At 38.0% G+C, this 26,702-nt stretch overlaps 1 protein-coding gene across 1 annotated transcript in view; it reads right to left on the bottom strand.

Moving 5' to 3' along the window:
• The window catches only part of LOC133519352 (kinesin-like protein KIF13B), a 350,907-nt gene that overhangs the window by 81,558 nt on the left and 242,647 nt on the right, over positions 1-26,702 (bottom strand). The window contains exons 4-5 of the mRNA XM_061853395.1: positions 5,328-5,455; positions 2,062-2,211 (exon numbers count right to left, since the gene is read on the bottom strand). Of these exons, the coding sequence (XP_061709379.1) occupies positions 2,062-2,211; positions 5,328-5,455 (278 nt within the window). The remainder of the gene's footprint in view (positions 1-2,061; positions 2,212-5,327; positions 5,456-26,702) is intronic.

Genomic DNA, 26,702 nt, shown 5'->3' with positions numbered 1-26,702 from the left:
ACTGCTTTACATCAAGCGGGCCGTATGTTTGAAGAAGCTCTTTTATATTTATATTGTAGTAATTATTCGTAGATTTGTAGTATTGGCCGTTGTATTTATAAATGTTGCTATGTATTATTGACTTGTAAAAGAGCCCTTGAGACCTACTTGCAGAATACATTTTTGGCTGTATTTTAAAAATATCTCGGAGCGGTATTATTTTTACAATTTGTTCAAGTGATGTGGACGTCCGGTCTGGCCTAGTGGGTAGTGACCCTGCCTATGAAGCCGATGGCCCTGGGTTCGAATCTCGGTAAGGGCCAGTATTTGTGTGATGAGCACAGATAGTTGTTCCTGAGTCATGGATGTTTTCTATGTATTTAAGTATTTGTATATTATATATATCGTTGTGTGAGTACCCACAACACAAGTCTTCTTGGCTTACCGTGTGACTTAGTTAATTTGTGTAAGTATGTCCCTATAATATTTATTATTATTTATATGACTTCCATTCCATATAGCATTTTATTGCATTTTCCATAGGCGATCCGTAAGTTTCCCGAAACAATTACGAGCGTATAGACAATATCGATATCGATAATGTCGATATACTCAATAACAAACAAATTGACTCTCATTTCGAGTAGAAACTACTAAAATAAACTCACGCAAGAAAAATAACTATTATACCTCAATTATAGCTCCCACGGGCTAGGCGGTCTTCACATTGGACACGGATCCGCGCGCCGCACCGGTGTGTGAGTGATATATTTATACACAAGTATAGCGTTGTCACGCTCATACACCCAGAATGTGAGTTACCCAGACCAATCCCGCGAGTAAATGGCGCCGTAAAGCGATATTGCCGTGTCATAATGATGGAATAATACATGAACTATCCGCCTGAACGACGTCACGGATGTCGGGTGGTGATATTTGGGATTATATTTGCTGTTGTTATCATGAAGATTGAGACAAACGAAAGTACAGAAAACAATAATAGGTTTCTATTAAATTAGGCTTCTTGTGAAACGTTGATCATTTAAACTGTAGATTATTAAATGTAACTGCAAAAATAAGAGCCGGATAGTTTTTTTACCTACCTATATTATAACTACATATTTTCAATTCTTAATGGCAATGTACATTGCAACGCTTGATGCGCGATCAATTTCCGGCCTAGGGCGGCTTTGTATGAAAATTCATTACCGGCGCGTTTTGCACAGGATAATTATGTATGTGTGGGATGCATTGTCATGTGGTGGCAGTAGACAGGAACCGCTCTCCTTGGCAAACGAGAGCTGGCACAAACCTGTGGTACTAAGTACTGCGGATCGCAAAGCGGCATTGGGAGAGTAAGGTGCTACACGTGCGGTTCTACAAGGCCCTCACGGGACCCGACGTGGACCTCCTCGCGTCGGTGAACTGGTTACGATTCGGGGAACTCTTTGGAGAAACCAAGGGTATTGCGAGGGGCAAATCCGACACAAGAGCAGCCGATTCAACGGAGCAACGCCGTTTTGTCGCCTAAATAGTGTTTTAAGTTTTAATTTTATAAAATGTATATGTATTTTAGTCTATAAGACATTTGTAATATGGACCTTTTTGCCTGAATCAAATAAAAAAAAAAAGATATAAATCGTGTCATTCACGAAGACGCGTGCCTTGACTCGTAATGCCATATTATTAAAGGTTAGATTTGACAAATCTGCGCGTCATCGTGGATGACACGAACTATACGTATAATAGTGCTGACCATGGCACGGAACATGGCTTATAATTTTCGACGACTACACACTATATTGACAGGATCAAATGTCTCTAACGAGCGGTATCAAAAACCTTTCCCCTATCAATTCGATGACAGTGGAATAACAGCGAATAACCTCTTTAAGAGAGAAACGCATGAGGCGCCACGAGCAGGCCTCCAACCCTCGCCCACCTGGGCAAGCATACACCTGCCGCATGTGTGGACGTGGGATCCTCTCTCGCATAGGGCTATACAGCCACGAACGCAAGTGTCGTTACCAGGATGCTGCTTAAAACATCTCACACAGATGAAAAGGCCTATTACTTATATACCTGAAATGATGTGACTGCGAGCTGAGAAAGTCCATCGACGTAGGGCCCGAGAACCGCATGTTCGCGAACGCGTAGAGATCGGCGAGTCGTCTCCGGGTCGAGGAGATCGTGCACTCGTTCGTTGTATATTTCCATGTAGGAGACTTCCACCTGGCGGCAAAATAAGGAATTAGTTTTTCTATGTAGTTGAGTTTACTACGTGGGGTATATAATACCTACAAGTCGCGGGTGCTCTAAGTGCCATGCCACACTAGCGTTTTCTGAGCGTCGGCGTCTAGTATAAAAATAATAACTAAATAAATATTATAATGAAATGAAATGAAATGAAAATCATTTATTTCGAGCTAAAAAGTCATATAGTGTTAGTACATACAACAATTATTATTTATCTACATATATATCTAAGTTAGTACAATATAAACAAAACAATAAATACCTAAAACTACTTAACATAATCTATTTCGATGATGCGTTGGTCCGTTGGGTTCATGCAGTTGGTTTCAACGCCTCATCAGTGGGCAGTCTACTCTGACGACAAATACGTTTATAGGGACATTCTTACAAAAATTGACCAAGTCCCACGGTAAGCCAAGAAGGCTTCTTGTGGGTACTCAACGTTATATATATAATATACAAATACTGAAATACATAGAAAACATCCATGACTCAGAAACAAATATCTGTGCTCATCACACAAATAAATTGCCTTACCAGCATTCGAACCCAGGACCATCGGCTTCATAGGCAGGGTCACTACCCACTGGGCCAGACCGGTTTCATGTAAAGTACAAATATTAACATATCTTCGGCTGAGAATACGTTGAATGATTACCACTATATTCAAAATATTTGTACTAATAAATAGTAAAGTGCTTCTTTTCGCTCTCCTGCAAACCAATGTAAGTGGCGTCTGGCACATACGTATTCTCACCTGACGATATATATCGTGCCAGAAGTTACTCGTAAATCTGTCAAAGGATTTCAAAAAAGAACGAGGCTTTTTGTGGCTTATCATCTGTTACACGGGACATACATTCGATCTCTTTCTGTCAAAAGCTTCCGAGAGAGACGGCCGAATTAGCCAGTTACACAGCCCAATTTCAACCCGATCTGGCATAAATTAAACCAGCGTTCGACTCAATTGGAGGTCAATAGATCAATCAGCTGTTCCAAGAATAATGTTCCAATTCGTCGGATGGGAATAATTGAGTGGCTATCGTACACTGTTACGTCAGAGGTACTGACGGTACAGAGGTATCGAAGTATATTTGAATAATATAGAGACCTAAAGTTTCATACCATTTGGCGTCGAGACCGCAGCCTGTTGGGTTCGAGCTAGGGTTGCCACCCGTACTACATATACAGTATCGTATTATATTTTAGACAATTGTTATATACACGTTGTTTATTTAGTCACCTGCAAGAATAAGACATTTTTCCCAGATTTGTTTTTCTATCCAGCCAACTTTAACCTTTTAAGGTTTTACTTAGAGTCTGTCCTCGCAAGTATAGTCTACTTTTCGAGTTAATTTTGTAATGGCATTCGCTTTTAATTGAAACGTATAAAAATTCAATCTTCTTCTACCTAGTGTCCTAGTGTACCGGCCGTCGTCCGATCGGGCGCCCCAGGTACCGCTGGTGTGATGTCGTGGAGGCGGACCTGCGTCGGCTGAATGCCAATTCATGGCAGGAAACCGCGCTGGATCGGGACAGGTGGCGTTCTCTCGTTTCGGAGGCCAAGATTCTTTTTGGATCGCTGAGCCAAAGCAGTTAGTTAGTTAGTTCTACCTAGTGTTATCCCAGCCTTTGCCAGACTCCGCTTTCCTACTTGCTTTCCTTCACTTTGCGCGATTCTGGGCGTCCTCTCGTGTGAGCCCGTTTATGGTCATATCTGCTTTCACAACATCGAGCCATCGCTTTTTGGCCTGCCGTGGGGTCGGGAGCCGTCAAGGGCTAGGCGAAGGCATATATTTCCTACGTAGTCAGCTGGCCTGCGACAAACGGGGCCGAACCACAGGAGGCGACATTCTTGGAGCTTCGAGGTGCGAAACTGCCATGGATGTACTCGTTGCGGATGCGGTCAGCGCGCGTAACACCGCACATCCACCGCAGCATCTTCATCTCTGTAACGCGAAGCTCCTGAACTTGCCTAACGCATAAAAATTCAATATAAAAACTAAAATGATGCATTACCCCCCTCTTAAAGCGTAGCCGATGGCAAAACCCCCTTAAACTTTAGAGAGGATTGCGAGCAAATGCATCGTCTACTACTTTCAACCGAAACTGCAGTTCTTAGCTGCATTACCCATTAATGTCTCCGACTATTCAGTGCAATGCCCAATATGCCCAACCAGTACCATCAAAAACCACTCTAAACCTTATTACAACAATATAAAGTCTAGATTGGCTTGTTAAGTTTGCTTGGCTTAGCTTATTAACTCCAAAAAGTCTTACCTCTATGAATCCTAGGTACGGACATACGCCTTTTTGGTGTTAAAACTTAATTTGCAGATAGTTTCTTTAGATTACTGCAGTGAATGGACTTAACTGGATAGTAGCCAAAAGTGACTGACCTAAGAACGGCTTATTTGTCGTAAAATGTATAGGCAGATTTTCTTATCCTGTGTACCAACTACCAATAATACTTTTAAGGAATAATTTTGTATTTTACGTCTTTTAAAATATATGTATACAATTATAATTTGCAATACAGAATCAATGTACTTTCCCTACTAATGAGAATTCGGAGACTACGTTTGAATTAGGAACTATGGCAGATGATTTAATGGTTGAATCTTGCGGTGGTGAATTATAGAAAAGATCGTAGACGGTGGTCTATTGTTTGCCGAGTGGTTCCGTCGCAAGGGTAATGTTCGCCGGTGGTGTTTTCATTCTTGTTAGATAGCTCTTTATAGTAGACATGTCCGGTGAGAATTTGAGTGTGAGAAGATATGGTGGTCTTAGAAATAGAAATTTTATAACCTCAAAAGTAGTGGTAACTTGTTCCTCTAAAATTAAATCTTAATAAATATGCACTGAATTGTAGTGTCGTTTACACAGATATATGATTATTATACTATTCTATGCTCTGAGGTCGTTTACATACTATTGTACCGCAATATTAGATATATATAGATGGATAAAACGTTTATTTGGTTCGTTTCGAAAAAAAAAAAACGTTCGAAAAATTCTAATCTGTAACAAAGCGGGGTATAATGTTGGTAGCCAGTTCTGTAGGTGCACATTGTTGTGTTCAATCAACTAACCTTATAAGTGAGCGCTGGTGGTGACTGTTGCCTAGCAATTCTCTCGAACAGGGCGTCGCATAGCCGGGGGATAATGCCGCCTTCGTCAGCCCCCGGGGCGCCCATCATCGTGTACGATTTGCCGGAACCTGCGGAAAAAGGGATAGGTTACTCAAAATTAGTTGTTCTACGATGTTTTACCTACGGCAATAGACAGTACGAGGTGGCGGCAGATTGTTAAAGTGAAGCTGTTTCCCAGAAGTGGCTACGACCCCCAGTAATGTAGAAACCGATGCAAGGATTCAAAATAAAGCGAAATAAACATATATTTTTTCAAGTTTTGTAGTAGACAGGATTACTTTACTCAACTTGAAGATTGAACCAAATTGAGGTTTATTTTTATTGCGGCGATGTCGCGGAAGCTAGTCCAGCGTAACTCTGGCCTTCGATTATGCATCGATTATCAATAGACCAAATTCTCCAAATTCCAAGAATCATAAGTCAAACTACGGTCTAACAATTATGTAGGTACACGACACTGATCTACAGTTTCTAGTCCACAGGGTGACCTTAGCCATTGGACAAACCCTGAAATCCCACGTAGGGTTACTTCTCAGGAATGCACTGACGTTAACATTTCTTTAATTAGAACAAAAGATAAAAAAATATAATTTCGAACTAAAGTTATTTGCAATAATCGACAACAAAAAGAAACACACTGTGTTAATCTTTGGCAGTGTTTTTGACAATTTGTTCGAAATATTTGATAATGATGACATTTTTCAAAAGTCAGAATCTTTATTAGTGTCATAAATAAAAAAGATAATCAAAAAGGTTGAAGAAGGTTCCATACTATTCTTTTAGGATATTACCGTAGGAGCTACTAACACATACAGGATGCTCCAAAGTAAAAAATGGTAATTTGTTAATTTCTTCAAACTTCGAACTACACTACACCGGTTGTTATGATACTTTGTACGCTGGTTCTAAATACCCTAATGCATATGTAAATTTCGGCTTTGTCCAATGGCTAGGGACACACTGTATAAGGATAGCTACCTAACCTTGGCCTGCACTTCATAAAGCGATTTAAACAAGGCCCGGCCCGGCATCGTTCATTGGCTTTCACTAAAGTTCGTATTCGTAGGTTTATTATAGGTATATTTTTTCAGAACAAATTATAAACAGTTTATTTAGTATCGATACCTATTCCCGCCTTTACCAATTTTTTTTTTTGCATAAAAATAAAAATATAGCAACTGCCAAAATGTTTTTTTTTTTTAATATAAATAAATAAATATTTTTAATATATTTTTATTTTTTCGTATTCGTTGAAATAAAATTCGTGATGAATAGAAAAAGTATTTATAAATGTTGTTATGTATTATTCATGTTACTATAAATGTTGTATTGACTTGTAAAAGAGCCCTTGAGGCCTATTTGCAGTTTTTTTTTTTTTTTTTAATTTTGAAAGATACTGGAGTTCGAGTCAACTAGTAGAATCAGGACATGTGATTCGCTCTAGCGTTTCAAGTATCATTAGACGACGGTACCTGTTTACCATCAGGCGTACGTGGTATAAAAATATCTAATGAGAATTAAGTAAGTAATAATAATTAATATACGCAACAAACATAATAAAAAAAACAACGGGTTGCACTCCGGGAGTGCCGGCATAAGTGAATACTTGATTATTAACGTTGTGCATTTTTTATGTTTTGTAATGGTTAGGGAATAATTTTGCACGAATTGCGTTAATTATCAGTATAAAAGTACTATCATTTATGTGGTAAAATACAATATTCATTTATTGCGCTATCGTACACAAACATGACAATTTATACTACATTAAAAATTTAATACTCCAGAACTATTACAATTATTTAACATTAAAAAGTTTATCTCTCAGAAAAATCAACTTCCATCCATAATTTCAACGACTCTACTGGCTTCAATGACATTGTAACAATTTTTCGATCAGGTCACGTGTCCGTCTTACGAATTTTCAATCTGACGAATCTGTCGGTCACGTGACCTGTCGCGAGTTTAACATTTTTCCCCATCACAAAAAGTGCACAGCGCCGCTAAAGAAGTCTTCAAAAATATACAACGAAAATGTACGAAGGCGAACATGCCCTTTTCCAGCTATCTAAATAAGTGACCTTAAACTCTGAGGTCTCGGCAATTATTAACACAACGTCAAGAGAGAGGATATGAAATGCATACTCTATAAATCTCCAACTTTTATCACATATTAGTTTATACAAATTTCAACTGTATTATTAGAACAATAGATTCAAAAATCGCGCGGCAACTCGCAAAATGAGTCGAGAACTTGCCGGGAATGTCAACAGGCTCTCGAAATTAGAAAAGGCTCGTGAGTAGCGTCCTTTTCGGCCATTTTGTTTTAAATTCAAAGCTTAAATGATAAATGGAGATCAGAATAATGTGCTTTTAAAAATTTGTATGTAATTTGTTTATCGATCCTAACTCTTAAAATAGTAATAAAAAAATCAAAAAAGTCAAACGAAGGGGTAAAACTATGGTTAATATCCAATAAAAGTTTAACAAATAATATTTCCCAATTCAATATCCACGTAAATATTACTAGACCCTACTCGTTGTGTTCCTGCCGGTGAGTAAGGTTGCCAGAGCTCAACGAAGGTGGGGGGGGGGGGTTAGGGTCGGCAGGCGTTGACGCAAAAATTACAATGATGAAATTGAGATAACTAATCTATTGACGCGTAGAAAATATTGCATTTTTTTTTCTTGATTGGGGTAAAACACAGGTACAGGCAAAGAACATTTTCAGACATGATTACAAAATGGTACATATAACCCAAATCCTTAGGCAATTCCCACTAGGAGGTCTGACAGTAGTTTTAGGACAGCAAATTAATGAATTAATAACTAAAACTCGAATTGTCCTACTAGTCACAACCATTGAAAAGAAAAGAACAGAAAAGAAAATATTTATTAGTAACATTCGTTACAAGTCGGTTTGTAAATTGACATTTAAACTATATACTTACTTATAAAATTACAACATCATTATCAGTCTATAAATAACAACATTAATTGTTATATTTGTTATTAAGCCTCAAAACCTGTCAACAGCTGATAACTCACTAAACCCCTGAATATGATCGATCGTCACCACAGCGACGGAGCATCTGCACGTTCCCACGGATCAGTATCAAGCAGGATTAGTGCTTATAATAGCATATAACAGCAATAATGATAGAATTACATATGAAAAAGGAGTTGTCGCTGAAAGCCCTGTACGTTATTTGATACCAGAAGCCCCAATCTGATTTTAAAAATTTGTAACGGTTTTGATCTTAATATTTATATGAGTTATTTGTACAGAAGCAAATAACATTTTAAACAATCTCATACCATAAAGTTAATGCTACTACCACAATAATCATCACTATGCATAAAACATGTTAAAAATATAATTACCAGTAAACAGTTAACAGTATAAGAATAAGAATAAGAAATATTTATTAGCACAAAAAGTTACAAAATTTAGATTAATATTTAATTGTACTCACATAGAAAATTGCGCTAAAAGGTCTTCACTCAGTAGTTAGACTTATTTATTGTTTGTGTTTTTTATAAAAAAAAAATCCGTAATTCGACATTTAGAGGCTGTATACATCTCTAAAAAAGTATCTGATATTCCATTGATTCCATTTTTATAATTATATTTTGTAATTTTTAATGCTTGTAACCTCCACCTTACAGAAAACCGCAGCCAAATAACACTAGACCCTACTCATAGTGTTGTGTTCCTGCCGGTGAGTAAGGTTGCCAGAGCTCAACGAGGGGTGGGAGGGGGTTAGGGTCGGCAACGCGCATGTATCTCCTCTGGAGTTGCAGGCGTACATAGGCTACGGATACTGCTTACCATCAGGCGGGCCGTATGCTTGTTTGCCACCGACGTAGTATAAAAAAAAAAATTGACATGTAAAAGTGCCCCTGTGGCCTATTTGCTGAATAAATGTTTGATAAGGGTTTTGATCTTAATTTCAAAGATCGCGCACGCTAATTGGTGCATGCGAATTGAAGTGAAAGTTATGCGTGAGATGCGCAAAGCCATCGATCGGCAAGTTCGTTTCAAAATCATCTCAAAACTATAACCAATTATTAAATTAGAATCGACCTCTAGACGTATCTAGCAGGCTTAGTGATTATAATAACAACACATGGGAAAAGATTAGATGAAAGCCTTTTTACAGTATTGGATACAGACAGGCTTTCCCATTTAATAAGCTTCTGTAAAAAAACAGCGAATCGGAAAACAATTTATTATTTTTTACAATATAAGTTTTCAACTTAATCCCCTAAAGAATAAAGTTCACATTCCACAAATCATGTGTTTGGAACGATGGAAATTCCCTATATATCTCCTACAAAAGAATGAGAGATATATAGGGAAATTATACGACGGTCACATACCACCTGGCGCCCGCAAACTATTCAAAAATACGTTCCGAACGAAATAAGGTCTAGGTGAGACGGCTATAAGGGAGAAAGGGTCCACTGAAATATAGGCAATATAAATTTCATTTATTAATAAAACTACTTATTGTATTTTTTGTTTAATATGTTTTCTGGAAGAACTACGCGTTCCGTTTTTTTTTATTCTATATATAATTATAATAATATAATAATAATTCAGCCTATATACGTCCCACTGCTGGGCACAGGCCTCCTCTCATGCGCGAGAGGGCTCGGGCTATAGTCCCCACGCTAGCCCAATGCGAATTGGGGACTTCACATACACCTTTGAATTTCTTCGCAGATGCATGCAGGTTTCCTCACGATTTTTTCCTTCACCGGAAAGCTAGTGGTAAATATCAAATGATATTTCGTACATAAGTTCCGAAAAACTCATTGGTACGAGTCAGGATTTGAACCCGCGACCTCCGGATTGAAAGTCGGACGTCATATCCACTCGGCCACCACCGCTTCTATATATAATTATTTGAAAAAAAAAAATATTCTCAGGGATATAGTGTAGGGTTAGAACCGATATTCGTTTCTGACGTTTATAATTGCATAAGTATCATGCCAAAATTAAAAACAAATACTTTCACTACCAAGATTCGTGTCTACAAGACTGTAATTAGGCCAATTTTGATGTATGGGTGTGAAGCTTGGACTCTGTCTCAGAAACAAGAGAGCAAGCTCTTAGTGGCGGAGAGGAAAATCTGGCGGAAGATTCTGGGACCTATCAGAGATGAAGATGGAACTTGGAGGCGTAGAAAGAATAGGGAGCTAGAGGAGCTGGTTGCGATGCCCAATATAATTGGCGAAATCAAAGCCACACGACTCCGCTGGCTCGGTCACCTAGAGAGGATGGGAGAGGATCGTGCCGTGAGAAGAGCGTATGTGGGGCACCCGGGTGGAAAACGTCCGTCTGGGCGTCCCAGATACCGCTGGAGCGACGAAGTCCTAAAAGACCTGTTCGCCCTCGGAATACCCAACTGGCGTGATGTGGCGCAGGATAGGGCAGAGTGGCGCTCTCTTGTGTCAGAGGCCAAGATCCTGTTTGGGTCACTGAGCCAGTGAAGAGAGAGAGAGAGAGAGAGAGAGACTTTCACTATAAAGGTTTTCGCACTGTACTTGTTTTGATTGTGGTTAAGCCTATATATTGATATCATGGATTGCGTTAACTGATGATCTCTTAGGGAATGCTTTTTTTTAAAGTATTACGAATTTTCAATAAGTTACAGACAAATCTTACCAAATATAAATAATTTTTAATTTAAAAAAAAACCGCCTTCAAAAAATATCCAATAAAGAAAATAGTAACTATATACACAGTAAGATAAAACACTAAAAAGTTAGAAATAATAAAGTTTTTTCTGTATTATAAATCCAAAGTTCGTTAAAGAACCCCTTTACAAAATATATTATTTACTTACAAATCAATAATAATAAACAATATTTGGAGTCGGTGCCAGCAACGATATAATGGGATTAAGATTTTGTAAACATATCTACATTATCTACTAATTTCTAAGTTATTGAATTGAAAACGACATTTAAGTTGTATCACTAGTTATTTTTATATCGTTGCTGGCACCGACTCCAAATATTGTTTATTATTATTGATTTGTAAGTAAATAATATATTTTGTAAAGGGGTTCTTTAACGAACTTTGGATTTATAATACAGAAAAAACTTTATTATTTCTAACTTTTTAGTGTTTTATCTTACTGTGTATATAGTTACTATTTTCTTTATTGGATATTTTTTGGAGGCGGTTTTTTTTTTTATTAAAAATTATTTATTTTTTGCTTTTTAGTGATGTAAATATATATATATATATATATATATATATAGCCATCATGATGTGGTGTGCACCATTTGCAATAAAATGATATATCCTCAGCAGCGTACGAGACTAGTAACTACAAATCTAGACAATTTACTTCCTGCTGTTTTAATCGCTTTAGGTAATATCGTGACCTGTACTCGTTGTTCAAATCATATTAAAAAACGAAAAATTCCTGCTCAGGCAAACTGGAACAAAATGACCGTTTCAGATATTCCTGACTTATATTGTTTAACTTAGTTTTAATTTTAGACACTTGGAGACCTTATACATCTCTAAATTTTTACTTTTATTTTGTGTTTAATTTGATTGTGTATACCTATATTTTTAATAATTCTGACACTTAGAGACCTTTACATCTCATAGTACATTTAAGTTAATTTAAGCTAGTAATTTTGTGTAGCTATTGCGTCTTTTATCTGACATACAAGCACAAAATGTTGTGTCTCACAGCTACATGTTATTACTATTTTATTTCTTCCTATTTCTTTTTGATAGCGAGTCGGGTGTGTTGGGAACGCAAGATGCCTAACACTCCTCCTCGCTTCGCTCGTCGTCGTACCTAACGGTGACTCTGGGACTGTATTTATTTTTTGATAGCGAGTCGGGTGTGTTGGGAACGCAAGATACCTAACACTCTTCCTCGCTTCGCTCGTCGTCGCACCTAACGGTGAGTCTGGGGCTGCATTTCTTTTTTGATAGCGAGTCGGGTGTGTTGGGGACGCAATATACCTAACACTCCTCCTCGCTACGCTCGTCGTCGTACCTAACGGTGACTCTGGGACTGTATTTCCTTTTTGATAGCGAGTCGGTTGTGTTGGGGACGCAAGATACCTAACAATCCTATTATGCCTACTTAGCAGAAAATAATTATGCAATGTAATAGTACGCTATAGGATTATTATGGTATCTAAAATGATTATTTATTTATTTTGACACTTGTAGAGACTTTACACCTCCAAATTTTATTAGTATTAGTACTCTAACATTGGGGACCTTTTACATCTCCAGATTTAATGTGTTTTTAACCATAGAGACTATACATCTCTATTGTATTGTATTAATTATTTATTTTAAGACTATTATAATGTAATGTTTACCCAGGTATTGGCTGTTGTATTTATAAATGTTGTTATGTATTTTTCATGTCACTATATGATGTTATTATAAATGTTGTATTGACTTGTAAAAGAGCCCTTGAGGCCTACTTGAAGAATAAATTTTTGAATTTTGAATTTTGATGCTAAACCAAAGTCGACCAAAGTAATGTTCTACGAAACAATGTTCTGCAAAATGTGTCGTATGCGTGGTATTAATAATTTCAACTATACCTTTATGCAAAATTACCATTCGACCGAAAGTGTATCTGCGAAACATGTCATGCCAAGTGTGTTTCTGACCAATATTGTTCTGCCACATGAGGGTAACCCTTATTGTTGATGCGCTTGTTTTTGTTTGTATGTAAATTCCATGTTGACGTGTAAAAGTGCCCTTGTGGCCTAATTGCTGAATAAATGTTGAAGTTGAAGAAGTTGAATGTTACCTATTATTTTATGCTGGGCTGTAATAGTACATAAACTACAGGGTATAACCCTCGATAAAGCTGTTATAGATTTAGGAAAAAATAATTTTGCTAAGGGACAAGTATATGTAGCAGAGTAAAAACTGGAAGGAATAGCTCTATCTGATTTAGAACCCACTAAACTGTTAACTAAACCCCACGATGAACGGGCATTAGCAGAAATGCAACGGTTGAGATATCTCATTACTGACTAAAGGTAGACAGGTACCTATTCATTAGGCCAAGAAAGCGGTTTGCTAGTATTGACAAGGTTTCCCGTGTATTCATCATCATTAAAGTAAACGTATTGTTGCAACAACGGAAGCTATCTACCCCCTATCTCTTTACCGTTAAGGAATTGTATCTTCCATCATCAGCTCTGCAACGAGATGTTGACTACCAGGCGCAAATACCTAAATAGCTTTACGAAGTATATGAAAAACGTTAAAATTGCCTATAAAATTTTAAGAATACCACTAGTTTCTCAAGGATACTGTAGTGGGTATGCTTATAAAATAATGTGGGTACTTGGGGTAATGCATGACATTGAATAAATCAGTCTTACGCCATCAGCTGTTTAATTTGGTTCTTGTCCTATACTACATGGTGTCAGGTGTGGTTTTAAAGTGTGTTTTAGTGCATAAAAGTGCTTTAATTGTTCGTCATAATAAGGACGGATAATTGAATACAATGGTTGATAAAACGGGGAGCGCGAGCGGCGTGTACGCGGCTATTCAACAGCCGGCACCTTTGCAACAAGAGGGCAATATGGCTACCAACTGGCGAGAATGGAAAATGTCGTTCGAATATTTCTTGATTGCCTCAGACAAGGCATCGGTTTCCGACACAGAGAAATGCGCATTGTTTATGCATATTATAGGAAAGTACGGCCGAGAAATTTATGAGGAATTAGATGTTGCCGACTCAGAAAAATCGAATTTTGAAGTTTTGTGCAAAAAATTTAGTGATTATTGTGATCCACAAAAAAATATAAATTACGAAAGACATATGTTTTTTGAAACGTATCAGAATGACATGACTTTTGATAAGTTTTTAGGGGTGTTAAAAGATAAAAGCAAAAATTGTAGTTTTGATTGTTTAAAAAATAGCCTTATATTAACGCAACTTATTCGTGGATTAAAAGATGTACAAATGAGGGAAAAGCTACTGGCAAAAACTTCGTTAAATTTAGAAGAGGCGGTAACTTGGTGTCGAGCGGCAGAGCGAGCGGGCCAGCAAGCGGCGGGCTGCAGTGTGCAGCATGCGACGAGCGGCGGCGGCGCGGTGGAGCGCTTGTGGCGCGACGGGGCGCGGGCGGCGGCTGCGCCCGCGGCGCGGGGCCGGTGGCGCGGCGGCCGCGGCGCCCGCGGAGGACAAGTGCGACGCGCGTTTCAACACCAAGCGCCACGTCAATATTACTCAAATAATGTGTGCAATAGGTGTGACTTAAGGCATAGCGTGAGTGACCGGTGTCCGGCTTCGGGAATTTCGTGTTACCGGTGTGACAGGATTGGACATTTCGCGAAGTGTTGCCGTGTGCGACCTGTACAGTCGCAAGTCCACGAGGTGGTCGGCGGTGATGGCGGAGACGAGGACGGTGATGTAAACGAGGACTTTGGTGAGCTTATTTTGTACAATATTAATATTGACGCGGCCGAGTGTACCGAGTCGTGGACGGAAATGATTAGCGTGGATGGCGTGGATATAGACTTTAAATTGGACAGTGGTGCGGCCGCTACGGTAATGTCATTGAAGGCATATATAAATGCAGGTTTTAATACGAGAAACTTAAAGAAGTGTGACACTGTACTAAGACAAATCGACAAACAACGATTACCGGTAGAAGGCTATTTTAATGCGTCATTGATATGTAATAATAGGAAAATAATACAAAAAGTTTATGTTTTGCGAGTGAATTGTAATAATTTGCTAGGATTAAAAGCATGTATCAATTTGAATCTTATTGTCCGAACAAGTGATTCTACTAATGGTAATTTGAAAATTAATGCGGTTAATATTGATGAGTCGGTATTTGAAGGCATAGGTTGTTTGCCAACAGTATGTAAAATAGAATTAGATAAGTCTGTACCGCCGGTTGTTGCTTGTTCGCGGAAAATACCCCTGAAACTGCGTCCTCGTTTAAAGGAAGAACTCGATAATATGGTCAAGTTGGGTGTAATTGTTAGGGAGGATGGTCCCACAGACTGGGTTTCAAACATAGTGGCAGTGGAAAAACCAGATAATAAACTTCGTATATGTTTAGATCCTAAACATCTAAACAAGGCAGTAAAACGAAGTCACTTTTTACTTCCTACTCTGGAGGAGATAACCAGTAATCTCTCGGGGGCTAAGTTTTTCTCTAAATGTGATGCTAAAAATGGCTTCTGGATGTTACGTTTAGATGAGGAAAGTTCGAAGCTTTGTACGTTTTCAACTCCTGAGGGTAGATTTAGGTATATTAGAATGCCTTTCGGAATTAATTGTGCACCTGAAATCTTTCATAATGAAATGGCAAAAATATTTAAAATGGAGGGGGTAGAGGTTTACTGTGATGACCTTCTGATCTGGGGAAAAACTGAGCAGGAACATGATAGTCGACTGAAGGAGGTTATGAGGCGGGCGTTGCTAAATGGGGTCAAATTTAATAAGAATAAATGCGTATTCAAGGTGTCTGAAATTATTTTTTTAGGTCACTGTTTTAATGCTGATGGTATGAAACCAGACAATAGTCGGGTTAAGGCAATAATTAACTTGCCAAAACCGATTGATAAAAAAGACCTCGAGCGGTTTCTGGGAGTTACTAATTATCTTTCGAGATTCATTCCTCAATATTCAGACATATCGGCTCCGTTGCGTAGTCTACTGGCAAAAAATGTTCAATTTGAATGGCTCCATATTCATGACAACGCGTTCAAAGAATTAAAATCTAAAATAAGTAGTAGTCCGGTATTAGCATACTATTCGCCGCATGAAGCAGTATGCGTGTAGGTAGATGCGAGTTCGCGAGGCCTGGGCGCTTGTTTGATGCAGGGCGGGCGGCCCGTCGCCTATGCGGCGCGGACGCTCGCGCCTGCGGAGACTCGCTGGGCGCAAATCGAAAAAGAGCTGCTAGCTGTGGTTTTTGGGTGCACTCGATTTCACCAATACATTTATGGGCATAGTGTGATTACTGTGGAAAGCGACCATAAGCCGCTGGAAGCTATCATGAGGAAACCACTTAACGAAACGCCGGCCCGCCTCCAGCGCATGCTTTTAAAATTACAGTGTTATAACATTGATCTCCGCTATAAGCCCGGAAAGGAGATGTTTATTGCGGACACATTGTCGAGAGCGCCTAGCGAGGCGGGCGTCGATAGTGATGTGTGCAAGGATGTGGTTGTGCACGTTAACATGTTATATAATAATGTGGAGGCGACACCAGAAATGCTAGGTAAAATAAAAGAGGACACGATGAGGGACCCCGTCCTGACGGCGATTTGTGAATACTATCAAAACGGGTGGCCCGATAACAAAAGAGAAGTCAAGGACATCGTAAAGCCATACTGGGACGTGCATGACGAGCTTCACGATGTAAATGGTATTTTATTTAGAAATGAGAGAATTGTAATACCGGCAACTTTGCGCAAAGAGATGGTGCGTCGAGTTCATGAGGGCCACCTGGGGGTGGACAAATGCCAGAGGCGAGCGCGCGGAGTGATGTGGTGGCCCGGCATGGCGCGGGACGTGGAGCGCGCCGTGCTGGCGTGCGAGACGTGCCAGCGGCACCGCGCGGCGCCAGCGCGCGAGCCGCTGCAGCCGCACGAGGTGCCCGAGCGCCCGTGGCAGGTACTAGCGGGTGATATTTTTGAGTTTAAAGGCAAACAGTTTTTACTGGTGGTAGATTATTTTTCAAAATTTGTTGAAATTAGCTGTTTACATAACTTACAAAGTGGTACTGTAATTGAATCACTCAAACAAATGTTTAGTCGGCATGGAATACCAGAAAAATTTGTCACCGACAACGGGACACAATTTACATCTATGGAGTTTAAAGAGTTTTGTAAACAATGGGAATTTGCTCATGTCACCAGTTCACCTTTGTACCCGAGGTCCAACGGGCTCTCGGAACGGAATGTACGCACAATAAAAGGATTAATGACAAAAGCACATGAAACGGGGAGTGATTGGTACCTCGGCTTACTAAATTTCAGAAATTCACCTGTAACAGGAGAAACGTACTCTCCGGCTCAACTATTAATGAGTCGAAGTTTGAAAACACGTTTACCAGTAACGGATGCATTATTGAAACCGCGCACGATTGATCGTCGTTTATTTAAAGAAGAGCGATTAGCAAGGATAAATAAATATAAAGCAAATTATGATCAGGGGACTAAGGCCTTACAAAAATTAAAACCAAACGATACGGTACGCGTGAAGCAAAATAAAGAGTGGGTAAAGTCACAAATAGTTGGCCAAGCTCAAGACGGTCGTTCGTACTGGCTACGGACGAATGATGGTCGTGTTTACAGAAGGAACCGTCAGCACATATTGAAAGTTCCAGACCCAACCAGCGAATTTGCTGCTCGTAGTTGTCCTAGCACTGACCATAGGCGGGGTTATTTGGACTGGGACCAGTTTCAGGGTCCGGGAGAGCTGGCGACAGGTGCCGCAACCTCCAGGTCCGATCCGGAACCCCCGACTTCGGCTAACGGGTATTATATAACACGAAGTGGCAGAGTAGTACGACCGCCTCAGCGATATTAATTCATTTATTTTCCTTAATGAAACTTTAGCATTATACCTAATATTTACAAACGTGAATTGTACCTATGTTAATTCATTTCATACTTTAAGTTAGTGCTTCACGGTCTAAATTCACGTGTATAATATTCATATCTATATGTTGATGATATCAAATATGTATATAATTTGGTATACTATAAAAGAAAAAAAAAATGTTTCGAAAGCCCAATCGTTTCTTATAATGTAATATTTAACTATATTTAATATCCGTAAAAAAAAAAAAACATTCACATTGTTTTGTTAAATAGTTGACTATTTCATTGTTTCTCTAATATTCATGTTAGAGTATAACATGTATTCATTTTTCTCATAATTAACAAGTATTTAAATTTCGAAATATTGTAGATGGATGCACAATTATTTATGTCGAACGAATTGATATGTACAGTAGAATCCGTTTATTATGACTCCGCCTATATTGACCAACCGGTTATTATGACGTAATTACACCACGAAGTTTGATTTTCATATAAAATTCTTTATAAAAAAGTCGGATATAATGACTTCCCTTACATTGACATGTCGCTTATTATGACCCATTTTTAATAAATTATGTCCGGTTATAATGACCGACATGATTCTTTACACCTCCGGTAATGTTCGTTGATTCCCGACGACGTTGGGCACGTGGCTCGTTTTTGTTTTGAATCTCAGTGAGTAATTGACGCTTGAAGGTTACGCAATGTTTTTTGTTTGTTAATGTGAAAAAAATGTCATCTCAACGACGTAAAGCATTTACAATTGAAGAGAAAGGTGCAATAATATGCAGATTAGAAAATGGAGAATCTAACTCATGTGTCGCAAAGGAATTTGGCGTGGGTCATTCGACAATCTCAATGATTTTTAAAAACAAGAACCGCATTAAGCAATCGTTCAATTCAAATGTTTTGAAACCGAAGAGGCTTCGAAAATCACGACAAGAAAATGTTGATCAAGCATTGATTCGGTGGTTTAAAAACATGAGAAACAAAAGAATACCTGTCAGCGGCCCTATGCTACAGGAAAAGGCAAATGGTTTTGCCGCGCGTTTTGGTATTCTCGACTTCAATTGTTCTGCAAGGTGGATCAGTCGATTTTGATTTGTTGATTTTGATTTAATATGTATGTAGACATATGTATTTTACTATGTTTCTGTATTAAAATACTTAAGTACATACATATTTACATAAAAAAGGTTTTTCATTTCACAAAACGTTTTGTATGACGTCCGCTTATTATGACGTGTTTGTCAATTCCTTTCGATGTCATAATAAACGGATTCTACTGTATAACATAATACAACTTTATACAAAAAAAAAAGGATAGATAGTAGGTATAGAAAATAGTAGGTATGTATACTTATAGCACTTATGTTTAAGTATCATACCAATATATTTTATAAGGTTTATTCTAGTATTAAATTGCATGATAGATTAACAGTAAAGTACGAAGGCTTTTGTTTAGGCATTGTATATAAGAAGGGAGATGTAGTGGGTATGCTTATAAAATAATGTGGGTACTTGGGGTAATGCATGACATTGAATAAATCAGTCTTACGCCATCAGCTGTTTAATTTGGTTCTTGTCCTATACTACAGATACCATCATCAGATCCTAACCTAATGACTATGGGACCACCTGGGAAGTATACCCTATCAAACAAAAAAAGAATTTTGCAAATCGGTCCAGGCGTCTTTGAGTAATCGGTGAACATACATAAAAAAAATAAAAATAAAATATTCCGACGAATTGAGAACCTTTTTTGAAGTCGGTTAAAAAGACACAGAGAGAGAACATAAAAAAAACAATGGCATACAAATTTACACGAATCATGGCAGTTCGTTAATATTAATAGGGACCGTGCGCGTTGGGGGATCTGCCATCTTGTGGCCTGAGTCGGAACAATAAACATGTACATTCACACGTCACGTGTTTTCTTGTGCATAGTAGGTTCTGCCATCTTGTGGGCTACATCATCACATTACGCCTCGCGCCAAAAATCTGACGGCTCCTGTGCTGCCTCCTACAGTTCATGCACGCTCCCTATAACTGCCTGTTTTGTTAAAATTTAATAATTATTAATGTTAATAAATAATAATTAATAAAGGACGTTGGGTGAATAGACCGAGTATAATGAGGGATGAAAAGAGCCTTTAAATGATAAGATAAACGAGGGATTAGATATGGTTTTGAACCTAAATATTTTGAAAACGCAACATGATTTACTTACAATAATTTTTTCTATTAGGTACCGTTACAATTAGAGATGCAACGAATATTCGGCAATTTTTCGGTATTCGGCCTATTCGGCCACAATTTCACTACGATATTTTGCGAAATTCTTGGTATTAAATTTGATCTGTATAATAATTAAATAGTATTATGGAATAATATTTACATCAATAGATTGCTGCGATAATTAGCTTAAGATAATTATATGTAATACTGTCTTACTGCTCATAAGTGGATGTTGCTAGGCCTACATGAATAAAGTATATTTGAACTTTGAACTTTACGTATTGTATTTTTAAACTGTTTACTAACCAATGTTTTTGACCTATGTGTACTAACTGAAATAAATATTATTGATTCATTAATTTTTGTTTTTTATTTTAAATTTAAAGCCACGTACAACTTACCCTGACCTACCTGATCTCCTGATCGAAACTCTTTCTTGTTTCTCAACAATGGGAATGCCTTAGGAACAATTTAAACAAAATGGATTTTAATTACAATTCACGGGATTGCGAAACTTTTAAGACGTCTCGATTCTAATATAGAAAGTTCTTTTGTTTTATGAAAAGTAAACTAGAAAGTAATCAGGAAAGTTCCAGAAATTATTTTGAGAATCGGAGATAGGCGTGAATTTTTAGTTATATACATATTAAATTTGTATCACCTCCGGATTGAAAGTCGCATTCTCTTACTGCTTGACTACCAACGCTTCTACTGTGAAAAATTATACCACGTGGGGGCAAAGCCTATGGACGTCTGCATCTCCAGGGGTGTTACATGCGTGCTTTTAAAAGCATGTACACGCCATTTTTGAAGAACCCGATACTGTAGTCCCTCGAGAAAACCTAGGCTTTTTTTTTAATTCTGTCACTAATTTATACGAATCATGGTTTACTTTTAAATCACTGACTTTACTAATTTAATACTTTTTTTTATGTTTAAAACAGATTTAATTTAATTTATTTAATATTTTCACACAATTTCCAAACGTGGCTAAATGCCAGATAGGTCACTCTGCCTTCGATACCTAACCTGTCAAACTATGACAGTATGGCGGACGAATGTTCGAAATGTCACCGTATTTAAGAATTACTTCGCTGTGTGATGAAAAGCATTGTGCGTAACTCCGAGAGTAAGAATATTGTAAATTATATATTTATTTTTATGATACTCGTACAAACCAGTGTGCTCAAAACTTGGCAGTGTCCAGCAACGGCAGCAACGCTATGTTTGCTACGGCGTGGCCCGTAGCAGTTTTTCTGCTATGCGGTAGAGTAGGTACATACAGCGCGATTCAAACTTTAAGATACTTCAGACATTTACTAAATATACGATGTGGATTCGATATGTCAGTGTTAAAGGTGACGTTTCTTCAAACAAAAACACTGACATATCCAATTCATATCGTATCTTTACAAAAATTTTGACGTACCTTAAATTCGTTCGATTCGGGCCGATTCTCATACCTTCGTAGACATTTAACACATTCACCGCTGAGCAACGGACGTAGCGCTACGTCGTAGCCGATAACATAACATGGACGAAGGGCCCGATTCGAAGAATGATTAAGAGATGCTTAAGATCTTGGAAAGAGATTGAAAAGATCGATAACTAAACGATATGTCAAATTGACGTTTATTTCGATTCTGCTGTGATCTCAATAAGATCTATCTACGATATTTCTAACGTCAAAGTGACATTGGTTGCCCATCGTGCTGCTTCTGTCAATTATACGACATACAAACGATATCTTATTGAGAACTTATCTAAACCAGAACTTATCGCTATCTTATCTTTTCCGTATTTCATCATGATCTGGGTTCATGGTTCCTAGAGGCAAAACGACAACGTGCCATGATTGGCGCTGGATGGGTTAAAAGATTTCACTGTTTTGATTTGTGTGAGAATTGAGATACAAAATTAATAACTGTAGTAAATTACTCTATTGTTCTATGTTTACATAATTACTCTGCACTTCGGGGTTTCTAATTAATTGTAAAGTAAATCAAAGTTAAGATGCTAAAGCAAAGGCTTGTTTGTCGCAAACATACTATTGGTTGAATCGTGAATTAATCAGATGAAGCACGTATTGCTGTATAATTCTGACAAATATACATTTGAGAGAAGTGTTGATTAAAGTTGGTACCTACATGTAATGTTGATTAAACGCAAGACAAATTGAAGAATAGATATTGTTTTGGGTCTATCAGAAATTCTAAATTCTAAAAATAATTCTTGAAGTATACGAGTACCTTAAGGGCTCTTTTACAAGTCAATATGTTAACCAATCGTAACAATATTTTGGGAATGCAATGAGAAAGAAATTATCTGTGTCTGACCGTTTTTAGGGTTCCGTACCCAAATGTAAAACGGGACCCTATTACTAAGACTCCGCTGTCCGTCCGTCCGTCCGTCCGTCCGTCCGTCTGTCACCAGGCTGTATCTCATGAACCGTGATAGCTAGACAGTTGAAATTTTCACAGATGATGTATTTCTGTTGCCGCTATAACAACAAATACCAAAAAGTACGGAACCCTGGGCGAGTCCAACTCGCACTTGTCCGGTTTTTGATTTTTGCATGTATTGTTGCGGATTTTGTACACTACGCGTCTATTTACGCATTTATTTTTGCCGTTTTTAGCGCTGTTTGAAGTGACCAAGTTCTTATAAAAACAAGAATATAAAAAAGCAAAACTTACAGACACTGGTAATATTGAACTCGTACAAAAAAACATCGATGGCCAAAATCCAGAAACCCAAATGTCGGGGACGTTTGTATAGAAATATAACGACTAATATTTCCTCTAAAAGTAACAGTAAGTCTGATAGTTTTCAGTTTTAATCAAGCAATATTCTCGATGCGTATATCTATAGCAAGCAGGCTTGAGAAATGATGATCCCGCGCTGGCACAGCGCCAGTCATTCATTGTTAAGAGCTCGGAGTGGAAAGGGGAAATTGGAACTGGCTGGAATTGGAGGGGCTGGGTGCGACACAAAAAAAAATAGCTATAGGTGACTCAACGGAGCAACGTATTTTTAAGCGGTGTTTTAAATACGGAATAAGGACGACCGGTTTGGCCTAGTGGGTAGTGACCCTGCCTACGAAGCTGATGGTCCCGGGTTCAAATCCTGGTAAGGGCATTTATTCGTGTGATGTGCATGGATATTTGTTCCTGAGTCATGGGTGTTTTCTATGTATTTAAGTATTTATAAATATTTATATTATATATATATAATATATCGTTGTCTAAGTACCCTCAACACAAGCCTTAAATTGAGCTTACTGAGGGACTAGTCAATTTGTGTAATACTGTCCTATAAAAAAATAGGGAGTATTACTGCAATGTTCTGCCGCCAGAGTGCAGCACTAGCACCTTTCGTAAACCATAGAGTAACTTATACATACTGTACCTTAAACTGCTTTTTGGCAAGTTTTCACAGATAATAACATATGACATTGATGCATCAAGACGGTTTGTTTACAAAGAGTCTACCGGGAAACGCGAAAATCAAAATTTAGTTATCTGCCTCTTCATCGCTCGAATATGAAAGAGTGATAGAGAGGTTAGACAACGAAATTTCGATTTTCTTGTTTCGCGGTAGACCCTCAGATTGTGATGGATTGTGGTAGTGGCGCCCCCTACGCAGAGTTTTACGTAATATTCTCTATTCAACAGGATTTTTTATTACGTATTTTCCACCGTTTTTTTTTCACAACGGCTGGATCATATAGAATAAAATTGCAAACTTTTTAACCGTTTTCTCCACATATAGGGAAAGCCATGTTATCGTCTACGATGTAGTGCTACGACGGTAGCTCAGCGGTGAATGTTATAGTTACTACCCGTAAATTTGTTTAAGAACAACAATTTGTTTGACGTCATGAATTATCGCGTATTTTCAGACCGATACGAACGCAAAACTTTAAGGGCGTACTTGCATCTTAAATGCGGCAACGCATTTGTAGCCTCTCTGTTGTTGCAGATGTCCATGGGCAACGGAAATTGCATATTAACAGGCAATTCGTCTGCTAGTTTTTCTAATATATTTATCTTTAAAAAATCCCAAGAAACCCTTTTCAAGCTATATTTCAGGCAATCTATGCACCAAATATAGCCGCTTAGTTCAAGACATATAGCTGGGTATACCTAGATCTAGACATAGCTAGCCTAGATATACGGAGCGAAGCGCATTCGACAATTAATGAGCGCAAACATTGGATAGCCAGGAGTTGGCGCAAGTGATAAAAACTTGAGTAATTTGTGATGAATTGCGGTAAAGGGTTAAAATTATTTTCGTTGTCTTGTTTCTGACCACTCTGTCACGCGACCGGGTTCTATCAAATAAATAAAAAAGTCGAGTGCTATTGCATGTCCTTATAGCTGTAGATTATATTTTAATTGAGAAAAATAAAAATCACCCATACAAAAAAGCACTTCGTTAGATAATTTGGAGACAAAAAACAAGACAACGAAAAGAATTTTGATCCTAAAACAGTATTCCCGAAAAGGTTACTGTATACGTTAGATGAAAGAGTGTGAGGTCATTCTTATGAACTTCGGTATAAAGGGCCGATGCATACAAATATATGTTTTTGGTTTCATTCAATACATGAAGGAAATCATGTAAATAGTATAGTTCAGACTAATTTATATTGTACAATTTATAAATCATGTTCTTAAGTTGTCCTTTGAATACAAACTTCAAACAGTCCAATTCGAACGTAGAATACACTGACAACCGAATGACATCTAAATGATGTCATTCAGTTACCGTTACAGGACAAGAATGAGCGACGACGACGAATTTGTGCGACGGAACACACGATAACTAAAAGACATCATTAAGATACAATTCTGATGTCAGTGTACGTTCCAATTGACCTGATATGTTAACGTCATAAACAGACGAGTGAGCAAGTGTCAAATAACTCATTCTCATAGCTACCCTTAGACCCACACGATTGCTTTCGAATCTGCTGCCACTTACCTGCAGTGTTAAGGCACGTGGCACCTGTTCCCACTCTTTGTATTCCGACCCTACCTATATATCTATCTACAGCCGTACAGACAGCAGCAGGAGACATTTTTGCATGCTAGAGTAGTCATCGCCATCTGCTGCCTCTTGGACCACATCTCAGCGACACACCTGGCACCTGCAGTTTTAGGTCACGCGGCACCTGTTCCCGCTCTTTGTTCCGACACTACCTACCTATCTATAGACGTACAGACAGCAGTAGAGATAATAGGACCCCCTCGCGTAGAGTGTGCAGAAACGTCCGAGTCTGACCCTCCTGACTTTAAAATTAAAGACCCATTAAGACGGTTCAAGAACCTGCTGTTGGCTGAGGCTGACGGCTGAGATACGTCATACTCGTGAATGGGTGCTGTTTGTGGAGACCGGTCCGTTTAACCTGACACGGGCTACATGTTATGATATATAACTTTACTTTTGAGTGGCATTAACGTGAGACACTTCAATCGGTTCTTGTCTGTTTGTCTGATTTAATTTCTTGTCTTTAATTACCTATATATGAATTCAAGCCTTAGAGATTCTTTACATCTCTAAGGATAATTTAATGATATTTTTTTTTAACAATAGTTTACCTCTGACACAGACAATTCTCTTAAAGTTATATATCTTGTAAGAATGTAATAATTGTTGTTTGTATTCTTTTATTATAGTTTTTTTGTGTAATTTGACATTTGGAGACTGTATACATCTCTAACAAAGTATCTAATATTATATTTGTAATTGTATTTGATGTTTTTGATTATTTTTATTGCTTGTAAAAATTTGAGATGTAGCTGTGGCCTATTTGCTGAATAAATGTTTGATGTTGCATACGATTTCGTTACATAGCGGTATTTAAGAATAATTTAAGAATAAGAATAATTTATTATCTTAACAGAATACCCGATAAAAGTACAAATGCTGTCCTCTGTCCCAAACTAGGCAGAGCCTGTATCTTGGGAGGTCAATCAATTCATTGTACTCTGTAGTTAGTAATGTATCGAATCAATTTTATGCAAGATCTTGAACCGTTTAAATAGGGCTTTAGGGTTAGGTATCCCTGCAGACACTGTACTTTACAATCCAGAAGTATTGTAATACATTATGATAAAATAAAACCAAGAGCGTGGTCGTTTTTAATGCCGTTTCAGGAAAAATATCAGTTTCAGTCAGAAAAATAGGGTATATACATACAAAATGTTTTAGTGTACGTTGTATACAAATATTTTAGCGGGCGTGCCAAGCTAATAGTTTTGCTGTCTGTCCACTTTACTTGTGTATAATATGTACTTTATGTACTACATAAAAGTAGCCTATCAGCTGTTTCTTAAGCACGCCTCAAAGCTCAATTTAAAAGGATTTTGAATTATGTCGGCCCGATTCGAAGAATGAGATACGATAACAATAAGTTCTGGTTTAGATAAGTTCTCATTTAGATATCGTTTACATGTCGTATAAGTGACAGAAGCAGCTCGATT

This window comes from Cydia pomonella, chromosome 6 (genome assembly GCF_033807575.1).
Source record: "Cydia pomonella isolate Wapato2018A chromosome 6, ilCydPomo1, whole genome shotgun sequence".
NCBI classification, from domain to species: domain Eukaryota; kingdom Metazoa; phylum Arthropoda; class Insecta; order Lepidoptera; family Tortricidae; genus Cydia; species Cydia pomonella.
Note: the sequence above shows the minus strand (reverse complement) of the source record. Positions and strands in the feature narration are given on the sequence as shown.